General features: G+C 38.3%; 1 protein-coding gene across 24 annotated transcripts in view; it reads left to right on the forward strand.

Annotated features, from left to right (window-relative positions):
• Positions 1 to 17,624, forward strand: part of HERC1 (HECT and RLD domain containing E3 ubiquitin protein ligase family member 1) — a 217,162-nt gene that overhangs the window by 106,161 nt on the left and 93,377 nt on the right. For 18 of the 24 annotated variants that reach the window (XM_067029682.1, XM_067029689.1, XM_067029685.1 and 15 more), the window contains 9 exons: positions 1,390 to 1,658; positions 3,353 to 3,568; positions 4,213 to 4,333; positions 4,570 to 4,807; positions 4,960 to 5,144; positions 9,132 to 9,287; positions 11,153 to 11,259; positions 12,011 to 12,121; positions 15,050 to 15,226. In XM_067029682.1, the coding sequence (XP_066885783.1) occupies positions 1,390 to 1,658; positions 3,353 to 3,568; positions 4,213 to 4,333; positions 4,570 to 4,807; positions 4,960 to 5,144; positions 9,132 to 9,287; positions 11,153 to 11,259; positions 12,011 to 12,121; positions 15,050 to 15,226 (1,580 nt within the window). The remainder of the gene's footprint in view (positions 1 to 1,389; positions 1,659 to 3,352; positions 3,569 to 4,212; positions 4,334 to 4,569; positions 4,808 to 4,959; positions 5,145 to 9,131; positions 9,288 to 11,152; positions 11,260 to 12,010; positions 12,122 to 15,049; positions 15,227 to 17,624) is intronic. The other 6 variants (XM_067029684.1, XM_067029691.1, XM_067029688.1 and 3 more) reach the window with 1 other exon arrangement.

A 17,624-nucleotide genomic window follows, 5' to 3' on the forward strand; every position in this document is an offset into this window, starting at 1 on the left:
AAATATAATTTTTGTAATGCATATTTTATTAGGTACCTCAAGATTCATTCCTAATAGAAAAATTTGATGTATTCACAGAATGAGATATTATACAGCACTCAAACAAATGAACCATGGTTACATGGAATAATGTGAATGAGTATTAGCAATATTATACTGAATGCAAAGTAATGTCCAAAAAGACTACATAAAATGATACTTTTTTTTAGAGTCACAAACAACTAATACTAAACATTATTTGTCTTGGGAATACATATAAGATAAAACAATATTTAACAACAATAAAAGCAAAGGAGTGATAATGAAATCCTTAGGTTGGAGGACACAGAGGAGAGATGGGTTGGGGGGAAGAACAGATAGATAGTATTCTGCCAGTTTTCTAGTTCTTGTGTTCACACTTATTATAAATAAATATAAATACAAAAGCAGGCCATGCATGGACCAGTGATGAGAGTATATCATGAGCCAAGGAGTATGATTAATCTAACTCATGTACCTGAGATCAATTAAATCAAAAAAGATAAAACGTGTAAGAATTAGACATTTATATATTTATTTAAAGCCACTATTGGCACATGCCTTGGACAGTTGTTGTGATCATATTAACATTTTTGCTGTCTAATGTAAAGATTTTAGCCTAGAAAATGCCCACTGGCAAAACTAATGGTATTATATTTAGCTACTATTGTTAACACCACTTGGTAAATTTATGTAGATATCATTTTATAGTAAATCTTATATATTCTTGTCTGTGAAACTTTGCTTCCTTTATATAGGAGTTTCACAACCTAAAATAAATGTGCATATTACACAGTGAAAATGTTCCTTATATTAATGAAACCAAGGGTGATTTTTATGTCTCCTTTTTGTGTAAGTTTACTTGCCCTTCTATATTCATTTATTGGTAATATTTCATTGCAGATATGTACACATTTTGCACAGTCTTAACTCACTCTTTGCAATGATAATGTTAAATCAGATGAAGTCCTATTACTAGTAGGTCTTACCAGCAGTGTCCTAAGTGCCGAGTTCCATTTTGGTCATAAATGATGGTCTGGTTTAATACAGCAGAGCATTTTAAGCTAAGCATTTTGAGAGCAGCTTCTGCCTTTCTTTTTCTTGTGGCAACGTGTTGCTAAAGCGCTTACAGAGACACTGGTCGATTAAACAGGGCTTTCCCTTCGTTTTTTTACATTGCTATAGTTTTTGTTTGTTTGTTGTTTTTTACCAAAGCATTTTGCTCAGATTCACTTAATGCATGCATGTATTCAAACACTAGTATCCATTTCTCACCAGTCGGTATGATAGCAACACTCAGCCCTTGTCTAGTTTCAGAATGTATGCTCTACTTGGTCAACACTGATGCGTTTTTGTTCTGTTTTTATGTAGGTCCTATGCATAGTCAATTGGAAACCATGAGTGACTCTTGGGCGCGCCTGAAACATAACAGAGACTGGTTGTGCAACTCCTCTAACTCCTTTGAGTCTGATTTTGATCTCACCAAGTCTTTGGGAGTTCACACTTTGATTGAAAATGTTGTAAGCTTTGTGAGTGGAGATGTGGGGAATGCCCCGGGTTTTAAAGAGCCAGAGGAAAGTATGTCTACAAGTCCCCAAGCCTCCATCATTGCAATGGAACAGCAACAGTTAAGGGCAGAAGTAAGTCTTCGATATTTACTCCTTGTGAGGGACTATGGAAACTTAAACTGAACCACTGAATGCACAGTTGTAGGAAAAACTTTTCCTTTTCTTCTATTCCTGGCCTCCCCCTTTCCTTCACTTGAGCTTTTTGATGTTGCTATCTTAACCAAAGCAGCCTGATATTTGTTTGAAGTGAACAATAGTGCACAATGTACTCTAATCACTAAGTCTTTCCTTGTCTCCTAGAAACTAGAGTGAGATTGGTTGGCGCCTATACAGATCTGCTCTTAGAGTCCCCATTTTTGACCCATTTGTCTCTGTTTAAAAAGGGCTAGATTAGAACACCATGCTAATAATAAATGCTAAAATTAGTGAGCATTGCCTCCAAATATCTCCCTCAAAATATTTATTAATGATTGTGGTTTTAACATGTCCTCAAATTCTTTGATACTCTTCCCTCCAGGAGGTGGAGCTTAATTTTCCTCCTCTTGAGAGTAAGCTGGAATTAGTGACTTAGAGCTAACAGAGTATGAAAAGGGGAAAAAAAATACAGTAATTTTATATTGCAGAAACCTGGCAGACATCACCTTAACCAAGTGATCAAGATTAATATCACCAGTAATAAGTTCTGATGATATCATGTACCCTGATAATAATGTGATGAGAAGGGGGACTTTATAGGATTCGTCCCCAAATCCATACCTGTGGGCCAAACATGAGAAAACATCAGGCAAACCCAAATTGAGGGACATTCTATAAAATACACAGACAGCCCTTCATAGATGTCAAGGTCATGAAAAACAAAGACAGAAACTGTCACAGACTAAAGGAGACAAGACAACTAAATGCAACATGATATCCTGATTTGGATCCTGGAACATAAAAGGACATTATGGGAACTCTGGTGAAATCCAAATAAATTCTGTGGTTTAGTCAGTAGTGTTGTACCAATGTTAATTTGTTTTCATAAATGTACCATAGTTTTGTAAGATACTAACATTAAGAGAAGCTTGGGGAAAGGTATACAGGAACTATCTCTACCATCTTTACAATTCTTCTATAGATATAACATTGTTTCAAAATAAAAAGTTTATTTAAAAAAAAAAAAGAAGGGTAGGCTAATGGACTGCTGTGGTGGATATTTGTCCTCCTAGGGAAGATAGAACCAGAAGTTCAAGAGAACCACAGAGAAACCTTTTGGAAATACTTCTAATTCTTGAACTAAAGAGTATTCATTCTATATAATGTTATAAGTAAAGGAAGCAGTATCCATACTACTTGATGCTTTTGAAATCACGTATATCTCCTCATGAGCATCACAATAGCTCTGTGAGTAGATTAAAGTACGATTAGCCTCATTTTATACATAAAGAAACTGAGACTCAGGAAATTGAGTTTCCCAAGGCTACACAGTCGTTGGAATACTCTGGCCTTGAAACTAGATCTCCTACATCCAAATTTACTACTTTTCCCATTGTACTGTGTAGCCTCTTTTATACTGAAGTATGCTTTTAGAGATATTTTAATTTTTAAAGTCATAATAGTAAAATAAATGTTTATCTTAATAAAACAGATTCCTAAGAAATATAAGAATTTTCTGATACTTGAAAGATATGATATGCTAAGAAATATATTGTCTGTGATGTACAGAGTTATTTGTGTCTCAGTTCAGTGAAGAATTCTAAAATATGTTTATTTTATTTTTTCTCAAGCTTCGTTTAGAGGCACTTCATCAGATCCTTGTACTATTGTCTGGAATGGAAGAAAAAGGTAACATCTCTCTGACGGGAAGCAGATCAAGCTCAGGTTTCCAGTCATCCACTCTGCTCACATCTGTGAGGCTGCAGTTTCTAGCAGGGTGTTTCGGTTTAGGCACTGTTGGACACGCAGGAGCCAAAGGAGAGAGTGGCCGATTGCATCATTATCAGGTAGATGACAGAACTGTCATGCGAGGATGACACCTTTTAGTATATTCAGATTTTAAATGTATTTTTACAACACCAGTTTAATAATGCTAAACTTTTTGGTGTTTAGAATTGAGGTTTAAAAATATAAAGACCTAAGTGACTTAAAGATACCTCATTGGTTTAGTTTCCTGAGTATAGCTGGGGTTAGATAAGCCATTAGGTAAGCCATGGTACTATTGTACTTTTAGATTCTTTGCTGGCTCAGTTTTATTAACCCTTAGCCAAATTGCATAGAGGTAGATCTAAGTTGGGATAAGGATTGGTGTTTTGGGAGGATGGGTTTCAAGAATTTACATTTTAGACTTGATCATTTTACCAAGTTTCTCTGATTGCATGAACTGTTTTTTGAAGTGTTGTTTTTATGTCTTCCATGTTTAGAGAAGAAAAATGCTTTGTGGGAAAGGAGAGAGATTATATAGAATCAAGAGTTTTCAAGTATTGAAAAATAAATTTATTATAAAACTTTTATATACTGAAATATACTAAATAATTAAAAACCACCATAGGGCTGTAGCATAGGCTAGGAATAAAATGCTTTTACTTTCATTTGGGTAGGAAGTGTTGTTGTTGTTAATAGAAAAGGTAAATCTTTGTATGTAACTTAGGATGGGATCAGAGCAGCTAAGAGAAATATTCAGATTGAAATCCAGATGGCTGTGCATAAGATTTATCAACAATTGTCTGCTACTCTGGAGAGAGCCCTGCAAGCAAACAAGCATCACATTGGTGAGTAACTGCACATGCAAATATAAGGTGCAAGTAACATTTTGGCCTGAGGTTATGCTAGGTAGCTAATGTTCTGTGTTTAACATTAGGTCAGCTTATAGGTAAAGAATAAATACTTGAAAGTGTAATAGTGTTCCCTACTACTATTTATATTTTGGAATATGATTTATTTTAGTAAATGCTTTGTTAACTTCAAGGAAGATTCTCAACTGCCTTTCTTTCTTTCTTCTTTTTAGAAGCCCAGCAGCGTCTCCTTTTGGTTACAGTTTTTGCCCTGAGTGTTCACTATCAACCAGTAGATGTTTCTTTGGCAATTTCCACTGGTCTGCTAAATGTATTGTCGCAGTTATGTGGCACAGACACCATGCTAGGACAGCCTCTTCAGTTGTTGCCAAAAACGGGTGTTTCCCAGCTGAGCACAGCTTTAAAGGTGGCTAGTACAAGATTGCTCCAGATTCTAGCCATCACTACAGGGTGAGCATTATAGTTATCTTGGTAGAACCGTGTGAGGCCTGGTCTTTCACATTTTAGTGATTTCCATTTCACCGTAATCTCCTTTTATGTGTTGAAGCACATTTGCCCTTCTGTGTAATTACCATTTATGTTTTTCCTGTCATTTCATGTAGGACCTATGCTGATAAACTGAGCCCCAAGGTAGTTCAGTCTTTGTTGGATCTACTCTGTAGTCAGTTGAAGAATTTGTTGTCCCAGGCTGGTGTACTACTTATGGCCTCTTTCGGAGAAGGAGAAGAGGATGAAGAAGAAAAGAAAATTGACTCCAGTGGAGAAACGGAGAAGAGAGACTTCAGAGGTATTGTAAATCTTTTTTTCTCTGTCATTATTTACAAGCATTTGTTGAATCCACATTGTGTGAATATCATTAGAATGTAGAGTTCTTTCTATTGTGAGGCATGAGAGGATTTTTATTTGTTCATTTAGAAACCACTTTTTGGGCTTCCCTGGTGGCGCAGTGATTGAGAGTCCGCCTACCGATGCTGGGGACACGAGTTCGTGCCCCGGTCCGGGAGGATCCCACGTGCCGCGGAGCGGCTGGGCCCGTGAGCCACGGCCGCGGGGCCTGTGCGTCCGGAGCCTGTGCTCCGCAACGCGAGAGGCCATAGCAGTGAGAGGCCTGCATACCACGAAAGAAAAAAAAAAAAAATATTAAAAAAAAAAGAAACCACTTTTTTCTCCAAATATGTATGGTTTAGAGGTACCTCTGACTGAACTTCCTCTCCGTAGAGTTGGTTAACCCTGATGTAGCAACTGTACCCCACTCAGTGTCTAAGTTCAGCCTCTCCTTGGCTGTTGTGGCTCTAGAACTTAGAGGGTCTAGGTGACTGATTTCCCCAGATTATGTTCTTGTAGCATTTGATCCTGACAGCCCATCTCTTGCGTTGCATTCTTGTTTTAAGTGTTCCCCCAGGACCAAGGGTTTTAATATTTGGGAATTGGGTTAGAATTAGGGGAGCTGAACTTCTTGCTAGGCTGTTCTGTTCTCTAGTCACTAAAAAATTCTTTATTATACTTAGCCGTAGTAATTTTTGCTTGCTGTAATATGGTCATCTCCTTATAGCTTTTAAAAACTATAGTGAACATTGTGGGAATTCCCTCGTGGTCCAGTGGGTAGGGCTCTGTGCTTTTGCTGCTGAGGGTGCGGGTTCAAGCCCTGGTTGGGAATCTAAGATCCTGTAAGCCGCATGGTGCAGCCAAAAGAAAAAAAAAAAAACTATAGTGAACATTGTATTTCAGTAGAACGTAAACCCTGAACAGGAGAACTACTATACATGTCTGTTATATATTAAAGGAATAAAGGTCTAAAACTGGTCATTTATTCAATGTCTTATTACCGTAATAAGCTCTGGGAGCCATTAAATCCTTTCTGGAATAGATAGATAGATAGATAGATAGATAGATAGATAAATAGATAGATAAAAATAAGAGTAATAGACCCAACCTTCCAAGACTGTTCTGAGAATTAAATAATTTAATACTTGTAAAGGACTTAGAGCAGTGTCTAGCACATAGTAAGAGCTCAATGGCTTAGAGCAGTGTCTAGCACATAGTAAGAGCTCAATGAATGTTAATGTTAATATTGGAATATTATAATAAATAATATTTAAATAAAGTAGTATTCAAATAACATTAATACTGTATAGATAGGTGGGTGGATAAAGGAATATGCTGGAGATACAAAAATGACAAAACGTTATCTCTGCCTTCAAGGACCTTCTAGGGAAATGGGGAAGGTAGATGTTTAAACATATAATTACAGTGTAATACAATAAGCTCAGAAGAAATAGCTGAATCTCTTAGGTCAGAATCTAAGAGGATGTATGAGTCTAATTTAGGGCTAGCTTTTGGTTTCAGAGGCTGAACCTCTGGCAAGGTACTTCTTCTTTATATAGCAAGTATGTTGCTTATACAAAGACCATGGGCAGACTCACAAGGTATGACAAAATAAAAACAGGCTTGTAATGCCACCTCCCTTTTTCCTGAGATCCAGTTTGGGGATACAAGGTTGGTCGGGTAATAGTTTCTTACCACTCTTTTGAGTACTGCACATATGGATGGCAGGGAAGACACATTAGAGTTACTTCTCGACCTATAGCTCCCCAAGAAAACTGGATCCTTCCATATCCAGTAAAAAAAAGAAACTGTGATGAATCTCAGCCCGTGTAACAGCAGACTGAGTCCACATCCATTCCCCTCAGGTTGCACCCATTCTATTTACGGGGATGGCTGGGAGTGAGACTGATTCTAGTCAGCGGTGGCCAGGCATTCAGAGCCAGGTGGGTCAGGTATTAATAACTCCACATACTCTCTAAAATACTTAACTGAAAGTAAGGTGTACTCTTCATTCCAAACGTAGTACTCATACTGAAACACAAACTGTATCATCAGGTTGTATTAACCAGCTTTATATGTAAGGTCTCTAGACTTTAATTAATTTAGTGTCTTGTTACAGAAATACTTGCTGGGAGTGAGAGTGGTGTACGATGGAGGCCTCCTAAAAGAGATTTTCCCAGGGATCTCTACCAAGAGAGAAAGTTTCATGGAAGAGGTAGTTTTGAACTGGATTTTGAAGGAATGTGTAGGAACAAGGTTGGAGTGAGATGTAGGTACCTAGGGCAGGCTAATAATTTTATATTCTTCAAACTAATATAATAAATGTTTGTATGTTAGCGAAGACTAAAGAAGTAAAGAAGAGGTAGAGTACTGTGAAGAGGAAATGTAGAGAAGGAGCTCTTAGCTTTTTCTCTAATTATCCCTAGCAGGTTAGTTCTATCATAGACCTGCACACCCATCTCAGCAAAACAAAAGCCCTCCAGTTAAAAAGATGTCTGTGAAGATAGATTAATGGCTATTCAGACATGCTCTTTGGCAGGGGGTGGTCTCCCCTCTATCACAAGTGATTTGTCTGTGTATTTCTTAATTTGATGTGCCAGGATCTCCCTGAAAGGAGTGCCTTTCCAAATTGTTATGATTTTCCGTGTTTTAATGCCCCTTAGAGATTGACATTCTGGGAATCTACCCCACTGGCAAACTTCTTCACCCTGGCTTTGAGTGGGTCTTAGCCAGGCGAGGGATGTATGAAAGTTGTTGGACGATATGAGAACATGGCATGTTAGAGGAAGAGCAGAAAGTTCTTTGGCTTCACAATGTACAGGGGGGAGGGAAGCTATTAGAAACTATTAGAGAGGTGATAAGAGTGTTGATACTGGTGGGAAAATTGGGATGATTGTTTAGAGCAAGTTTGTGGAAAGATCTTTTACATAGAGTTTAAGGTCAGGCAAACCAGACCCAGGCCTAGAAATTTGTTTCTTTATAGAATATGAAAACACAAAGTCTTTTTTAGAAATTAATTCTTTCTTTTTTTTTAATCTATTTTTGGCTGTGTCGGGTCTTAGTTATAGCATGCAGGATCTTTTGTTGTGGTGCGTGGGCTTCTCTCTAGTTGTGGCGTGAGGGCTCCAGAGTGCATGGACCCTGTAGTTTGCTGCACGTGGGCTTAGTTGCCCTGTGGCATGTGGGATCTTAGTTCCCCGACCAGCGATCGAACCCATGTCCCCTGCTTTGGAAGGTGGATTCTTAACCACTGAACCACCAGGAAAGTCCTGAGATGTAATTCTTAATTTGACTGGGGCAGAGAGAGGATAGGTGAGGTGGTGGACAGATAATGGACTTTTTGAAAATGTGATCAAAGTTGTCAACTTTCTTACTAGTCAAATGCACACACACACACAGTTTTGTTTGTTTTTTAAAGAATATTTTTCAGTTTGAGGCATTTATTTTATTTTACTTTATTTTTGGCCATGCAGCGTGGCTCGTGGGATCTTAGTTCCCCAACAAGGGATTGAACCCAGGCCCTCAGCAGTGAACGTGCCGAGTCCTAACCACTGGAGTGCCATGGAATTCCCCAGACAGTTTTTCATACACTTTTAGGGGGGGTTACAGACCATCTCCCTCAAATTCTATCTAGTAGAACTCTAGACGTGGATAGAGAACTGTTACTTTTTAGAATAGCAGTAAAAAAAGAAAAATGCACAAAACCAAGTACACATCCTTTATTCTAGCAAGCTCATTGTTATTGTACCCAGTTGTAAAAGATGTTATGTTTGACTTGATGTTCTGACCTTTCTCCTGTTTTTTAAGTTTTAAAAATTCAGCAGCTAACTGACAACCTAGGTTTTGAATTAGGTGTGTGCTTACTGCATTCTAAATGTAAGTTATTTGATATAAGACTGTTTCCTCTTGGCTTTTGGTTGTAATGTAAACTTATCTGTTCACTCTTTAGCTGCTCTTAGGAAACAACGCGCAGCCGAACTGCATCTGGGGGATTTTCTAGTTTTTCTTCGCAGAGTTGTATCTTCAAAAGCAATTCAGTCAAAAATGGCTTCCCCAAAGTGGACAGAGGTGCTTTTAAATATAGCATCTCAGAAATGTTCTTCAGGTATGTGACCTTTGTCTTATTTTACAGTATTTTGTACATCACGTGTGTTTTATTCAGGTAACAACATTGGATACTTGACCTTGATTTTAAGGCTTTTCTTTCTTGTTTTATGAGTACTTATTTGATTGAAAGGAAAGTAATCTCAGGAGTAAAAATTGAGAGGAATTAATAATAGAGGGTAGCACTGGAGAAGAACAGGGATTTAATGCAGAGAACTTGGCTCTAGTTCAGATTATAATAATAAAAATAAGCAGAGAACATCCTGTTTAATATGGTAATTTGACACAGATTTTGAGTTTACTTTTTGGATTATCAAGATACAGATCAGAGTTTGTTCTTTCTTATCATGATATGATTTCTGTTGCCTCGATTTGTAACTTCTGATTGTATGCTGTCTATGAGAGTTCTATATAATAAGCTTAATTCCTGGTTCTTAGCCTAAAAGTCTGGTCTGCTTGCATAGATTACTATCAGTCCTTTCCTAATCTGTTTTTTTTTGTGATAAATATAAATAAAATAAAATTTACCATTTTAACCACTTAAGTGTACAATTCAGTGACATTAAGTACATTCACAGTGTTGCTCAACTATCACTACTCTCCATTTCCAGAACTTTCTCATCATCCCTAGTCTTTCTTAAATGTGCTGAAACATAATATAGTCTTCTATGGTACATGCTGTTTTATTATATGTGTACACTCAATATAGTTTATTGGTGTTTCTTTTTACTTTTTTAAATGTGTGTTCAATTTTTTAAAATTTCAGATCCTGTATCTTTGTTTTAAGATTGGCATAAACAAAAAAAGAATACAGACAACTTATTAATAACATAACAGCTGCAGTTATAAACTGCAAAAATACAGTAAAATGGAGCATACTAAATGTTAATGTTCTTACAGCAGAATTATCCCAGTCATTTTGTGGTAGCAAATTCTGGCAAGAAATTCATTTGTTGTTAAAAGTATTTAAAGAATTTCCAAAACTGATCAGCTGTGCTGCAAATAAAACAGCAGTTTATTCAAAAGAGCCCTTACCTTTCTCTTATTTTCTTAAAAGAGCTGCCATTTACAGGTAACTACTATTTTCAGATCAGTTGTTCAAACCAGGGTTCTTCTGTAAATGCACATCTTAGCTTTATATATAGTAAGTTTATACTCATTTTCCCAATAGTTTTTCTTAACTACTATAACTTACAATAGCTTTTTTTCTCCTTTAATAAGGTAAGCCTTCTGTAATATTGATTAAGTTCTTAGAGCATGAAGAAAAATCAGATATTCATTTATTTCTGCTGTTTGTGTTGTAGTAATGGATAGAAAAAAGAGCATCAGTATCCTGTCTCTATCTTTGCTTACTTTAGAAAAGTACAAATTGCTTACTCCCCATTAACCCTGTGAGGCCGTCAGGGCATAGATGCAGTCAGAAGCAATTACCGGCGATGATAAGCCTGAGCTTTATAGATTAACAGACCTGTCATTTACAATTCTTCTTCTGTCTGTACTGAGCTGTGTGGCTTTGGTCAAGTTACTTAACTTCTCTGAGCCTGTTTCCTCATCAGTAAAATAGGGATATAATGTAGGATTTGTGAGGATCAACAGAGTTATTAATGTGCATGAAATGCAGTACTTGGCACAGGTAGTTATTATAGTGCTGTTACCTTACATACATAAAAACTGAAACACAAACATGGATATTCATATACGTTAATGGATATGGGATGAATCCAGAATTCTTGTGATAATATGCTGAAGTGAAGTCTGTTCCATCCTAAATACTTAGCAGCCTCAGAGATTTTTTTTCAAGAGGTTTATTTAAACTTTGAATTTAAGTCACATTTATAATAAGAAAATGTCTTTTTCCCCCTCCAGGAATTCCTCTAGTTGGTAACTTAAGAACGAGGCTCCTTGCACTTCATGTCCTTGAGGCTGTGCTGCCAGCTTGTGAATCTGGTGTAGAAGATGATCAAATGGCCCAGGTTTCTATTTTTAAAGTTATTAGAAGATGTTCTTTACATGTGCAACATGATGCACCGAAAATCTAAACTCATGGTCTCTTCAGTTGTAAATGTGTCACTTATTCAGTAGCACGACTTCCACTTCTGAGATTGCATTTTTAATTTTTTCATCTCTAAGCAAGGAGAAAGAGAAATTAAGTGAGTTATGGGATGTGAGGAGTAGTGGTATAGTGAATACTTTCAAGGTCAGAAAGAAAGGAAAATTTGTGGAATTTCTTCCTAGGTTTGGGCATCTAGAGAGAGAAAGATGTGAGGCTGCATGGCCTCATCAGAGGTCCATATAGTGAGGCAACATGAAGACAGTCGAACCCACTTTGTAGTGGGTTAATGGTCTTTCTAAAAAATGATATTTAGGGCTTCCCTGGTGGTGCAGTTGTTGAGAGTCCGCCTGCCGATGCAGGGGACATGGATTCGTGCCCCGGTCCGGGAGGATCCCACATGCCGCGGAGCGGCTGGACCCGTGAGCCATGGCCACTGAGCCTGCGTGTCTGGAACCTGTGCTCCGCAACAGGAGAGGCCACGGCAGTGAGAGGCCCGTGTGTACCGCAAAAAAAAAGATATTTAACTTGAATCCACCCAAAGTAGCTGTCAGACATTGGTATAATTAAACCTCACATGTGACTTAATATTATAGTTACATGATTTAGCTTTTCTAAAAATAGTTAAAATGATCCTTTACAAATTTTATCATTCTTTTTCCTTCAATAAATAGGTTGTTGAACGTCTATTTTCCCTCCTGTCGGATTGTATGTGGGAGACACCCATTGCTCAGGCCAAACATGCTATTCAGATAAAGGAAAAAGAACAAGAAATAAAATTACAGGTACCTGATTCTTCCAAAAAGGTATTTTTAGACAGACATGTGAATATCTTGTCACCTGTCTCTGGATCCTTTCTCCTTAGAGAGACTTTGTTCTATCAGTTATTCAGTCTCTTTTTTGTACTGTGTCTCCTTCTCCACTGGTTCTTTCCCCTCAGTTTATAAACATCTCTTATTCCCACCCTTCTAAATTTCTTTTTTATCCCTGAAGCCTTCCCTATATTCTCTCTTCCTTCATTGCTAAGCTTCTGCTAAGAGTAATCTTATATATGTTTAAGTCACTTCCTTACTTCTCATTATCTCTTCAGCCCAATTGTTTATCTTCCATCAAAGCACTGAAATTAAATGACAGAGGTAGGTGTTATTGGTAATGCAGTGTACTGCTTTTTATCCACAGCTTACTTGACCTCTGGAAACTCTAGCGTTCTCTTGTTTTCAAAACACTACTTTCTCCTAGATCTCCTCTGCCAATCCTTGATTCCCTCTGGAGGCATCTCTTCTTTGGTGTGACTTTCTTCTTGCCTCCATCCCAAATTCCACTGTTCCTCAGAGTTCTGTCTTTAGCTTTTCCAACAGTCTCAGTCATACCCACGACCATTTTCACTACATGCACTGCCTTCCAAACTTGAATGATAGCCCAGGTGTCTCTCCTTCAAACCTTTCTCCTTTTCTTCCTATCCCATTTTTATTGGTGGCACTAACGTTCAACTAGCTTTTCAAACCTGAATTCCTGGGAATTCTCCTAATGTCCCCACCCATGTGGTCCCTAGAACTCATTGATTTTTACCTCCTAAATAGTTCTTGAATCCATCCATCTAGCTACCTTAATCTTTCTGTTAGTTTTCATGATTCCACACTTTTTCTGGTTTGCCTTCTGTCCCAGTACAGTGGCTTCTTCTTCTCATCCTCTTTTTTTTTTTTTTTGTGCTGTACGCGGGCCTCTCCTGTTGCGAAGCACAGGCTCTGGACGCGCAGGCTCAGCGGCCATGGCTCACGGGCCCAGCCGCTCCGCGGCATGTGGGATCCTCCTGGACCGGGGCACGAACCCGTGTCCCCTGCATCAGCAGGCGGATTCTCAACCACTGCACCACCAGGGAAGCCCCTTCTCATCCTCTTTTATTTATACTTCCTCTTCTGTTTAATCTAACTGCTGGAGTATCCCAAGGCTTGGTCTCAAGACCCCTTTTTTTCTTCAACTGTCACCTCCATTCCATTTCCTGTAGCCAGCAAAACCTTACTCAGATCTGTATGCCATTGATTTTTAATTCCTTTATTGACATTTTTCCTGAATTCCAGACATACACTCATCCTACTTGCCTTATGACTTGAATAATAGTGTAATAGGCCTCTCATACTTAGTGCATCCTTAGTTCTGTTACATCTTGTTCCTTCCCCAGGCTTTCCCATCTTTCCTAGTAAGTGACTCAACTAAAAAACCAAGGAGTCATCCTTGATTCCTCTCTTTCTATCACACACACCCACATTTTCTTTCCATACAATCTCCAAGTCCTGTTGACTTCTCTGTTAAGACTTAACTTGAATTTTCCACCTCCTCATTCCTCTGCCATCACCCTACTCCAAGCCACTACCATCTCTGGCCTGGATTATGCAATATTCTCCTAAGTGGTCTTTCTGCTTCCATTGTTAACTCCCTATAGTCCATTCTCTACCCAGGATCTGGTGTGATCTTTTAACATTGTAAATCAGAGCATGTTCATCCTCTGCTTAAAAAACCCACCAGTGGTTTTTAATCATTCTTGGGATAAATTCTAGAACTCCTTGTTCTCTCCTCTTTGCTCACTACACTGTGAACAACTTGCCTTCTTCCTGTTTCTTGAGCACACTAAACTTGTTCCTTCCTTTGGGCTTTGTGCTAGCTATTCTCTCTGCCTAGAATACTTCCCTCAGATACGTTTCTCAGAAGTCAACTTATTATTCATGTCTCAACTTAATTGTCACTTCTTCATTGTCCTTTCCTAATCCTCAATCTAGAGTCGGTTGCCACACAGTCTTTATCACATCACCTTTTTTGATTTCAGCATAGCACTTATTACCTGCTATTTCCTTGTTTATTTTCTATCTCCACCTTCTAAAATATAAGTTCTGTGATAGCAGAGACCTTATTTGTCTAGTATACTGCTGAGTATATAGTGCCTGGTACATAGTAGATGCTTATTAAATACCCATTGAGCAAATGAATGAATTTAAGTCCTCAGTATTTCTTACCTGAACTGTTGCAGTAAACTCCTGATTGTTCTCTCTGCTTTCATCCTGTATACTCCTGGTAAAACAATGTTTGTAAAACATAGATCTGATAGTAGTTCCTCTATATAAATCATTCTGTGTAGGCACTCCCTATTGTCTAGAGTAAAGATTAAACTTAGAATGGCATTGAAGGCCTTCCATGATTTTGTTCCTTCTTCTCTTTCTAGTTCCTTGTTCTCTTTCCGTCTCATCCTCCAGATACTCCATACTGCTTGCAGTTCTTTAAATCAGTGAACTCTGTTTCACCTCCATGACTTGGCACATGCTGTACTTACTGTCTTAAATTTCTTTCTCTACTTTGATCGGCTGCTTAATGCCTTCTCATCATTCAGGATTCAGCTCAGAAGTCATCCTCTTTTGAATGCTTACCTTATCCTTCCCAAGCCTGGTTAGAAAGTTACACTTATATGTTTCTGTTATACCTGTCATATGACTTCTTTTATTCTCTCACTACAATACTGGTGTTATTTATTTGTCTCTCTGTCCCCTGACTGAGCTGTAAGCTCTTCATGGGCAGGGACCATGCTGTATGTATGATTGTGTTCCATTGTCTGCACAGTAACGGGTACATAGTAGATAATAAATATTTGTGGAATCAACCCAAGGAGATCTCAGGAACTGAATCTGAGTTAGTTCAAGATACTGACCCAGTTTCCTTTCTGGTAGAAGCAGGGAGAGTTGGAGGAAGAAGATGAGAATCTTCCTATACAAGAAGTATCCTTTGACCCAGAGAAAGCTCAGTGTTGCATAGTGGAGAATGGACAGATTTTAACTCATGGCAGTGGAGGAAAAGGATATGGATTGGCATCAACTGGAGTAACTTCTGGGTGCTATCAGTGGAAGGTACGTAGAATTCCAAGTAGTTTTTTAAAGTATTTTATTTTTTATTACTTTCCTCCTAGGTTATTGTAAAAAATGTATGTATGGAAAGACTATTAAAAAATCATCTTATGTAAATGTTCTATTACTGTGTAAGATTTTAACATAAATGGAAACTCAGTGAAGGATATACAGAAACCCTGTATTATTTTTGTAACTCTCCTGTAATTGTAAAATTACCTCAAAAATTTTTTTAAGTGTAAGGTTGAAAAATCATAATCATCCCTTCCATGAGGGGTCACACAGTGCACACCCAGCAATGAAAATGCAGTAACATATGTGTGATGTTTCTTCCTAGGAGAGCGTTATTAGAGACTGAGTGCCCAACATTTTTATTGAGTGCTGGTCACATACTCTCTGCCTGGCCTTTTTTAGATTCCCAGAAAGAAAGCGGGTTTTTAGCATAAACCATATTGTCATACAGTCTAAGCACAATAAGCCACCAATATCAATATCAGTCAGGGAGATTTTTTATCAGTGTAGGGAACTATTTACCAGGCAAGTTCCCAGGTGCCAACCAAGGACCAACATTGCAAACAGACATTTCTAAGGATAGCAATCTCTGCTGTGTTACTTCTTTTTTTGCACAGTCCACCTCCTTGGCTGGCTCTTGGCCATAGTGTTTTTACAATAAAATTAATATTATTATCTGGTAGGACCCCAGACAGCAGGGTGAGACTGACATCCAGTACTGACTTCAGGGGTCTTAGACTTAGCCAGTTAAAACAAATCTCATTAATTGTAAAGGTCTATCTTTAAAAGTCAAGTGACTTTGTCCTTAAATTTAGCACAGCACAACTCTGGCCAGTCCAGGGCTCAGAATAGGGTGCATACACAAAAAGTACAATTCCAGAGGTCATACGTGGTATCCCTGGAAATGAGTTTCTAATTGTTAAGGTATCCCTAATCAGGATATACAGTAGTCAGGCAGAAAAGTTAACAGGACCTCAATGTGATCTCCCATCAGGGGGCCTCCTACCTTCTGTTCCCATTGCAGTCTAAGTAATTTAATTGAGTGCTTGGTTTCAGAGGGACTGCGTCTGAAGGACAGTTTGTTAAATGGTTTTGTTTGTCTGTGGCATCATTTTATCTGCCTTAAGAGTGTGGATGACATCTGGAGGTGTTCTGTGGAAATTCCTGGACCTGGGGTCACCCCCTACTTCTTATAGCCTGTCAGGTATAAGGCTCAGAAGTTAGTTTGAATTTAAAGTGCTCTATGCATGTGGCTGATTCACTTTGTTGTGCAACAGAAACTAACACAGTGTTGTGAAGTAATTATACTCCAATAAAGATCGATTAAAAAACAGCCTTCTTGACAGCATGGCTCCCCGCCCCCTGCCCCGCCCCACCAGGAGGAGGAGCAGTTCCGAAAAAACAATGATCATTTATGCCCTCCGTCTTCTTCCACACTTCCCCAGGGCCTGGGTTGTTTTTTTTTCCCCTCCCCACCCCCACCGTTATTCTAAAACCAGTGTTTCCCATTTAGTTATTATAACTTCAGATTTTTTCAGTCATTTTTTATCTTCATCTAGACCTTTTGTCCAGAAGGGTTAAGTGCAAGGGGGACAAAAGAATTTCCACAAGAAAACTTTTTTTTTTTTTAAAAACAAAAATGTTTTTATATTGATACAACTTAACCAGAAAGGTTAGCAATTGGTCAGGACAAAATCCCAATTAAAAAAATTGTTTTCCAGAATAGGTTTACAAAACCTTCTATGCCTTTTATCCTAATCATTTATCCAGTGAGCAGCCTAGGAAAGATCAGTCTTTTTCTGGGGAGAGCTTCATTTAATAAACTGTCTTACTAGGCATGTGTATCAGATATTGAATCAAGCTATCAGTCTGTTGTTGCAAACTACGACTAGTCCAAAAAGCTGAACATAAGAAGTCAACAGCAGTGAGACCTCCCCAAGAAGAGGTCAAGAGTCCAGTCTATTATAAGAGTGGACATAGAGGTCATGCACCCTGGCTATGCCCTCCTCCAACTTTCAGCTTTCGGTAAGAATCAAAGTTAGGAATGTAATTAGTTTCTATGTCAGAAATAAAAAGCCAATCAGCAACTCAGATTAGATGGCTGTCAAAAGAACAGACCCTTTCCCAGGGGCACATATAAGAGACCTGGACAGTCCAGCTAGAATCCATGTAGTTTTCAGTTTATGGCTGCACCAACTAAATCTTCACCAGTCCCCACATCTGATTTTTGTTCATTAGGCTGGTGCCTACTTTTAGTTGAATACAGCTCATGTTGGGTGAAACAGCCCATAGCAGACAGTATGAGGTTTTAACTTAAAGGCAGGTCCAGGCAGTTGGAAGTTGTGAATTGAGGATTCTATAAAATTGGCAACTTTGGGGGGCAGCAGTA

Source organism: Kogia breviceps, chromosome 3, assembly GCF_026419965.1.
Source record: "Kogia breviceps isolate mKogBre1 chromosome 3, mKogBre1 haplotype 1, whole genome shotgun sequence".
Classification (NCBI taxonomy): domain Eukaryota; kingdom Metazoa; phylum Chordata; class Mammalia; order Artiodactyla; family Physeteridae; genus Kogia; species Kogia breviceps.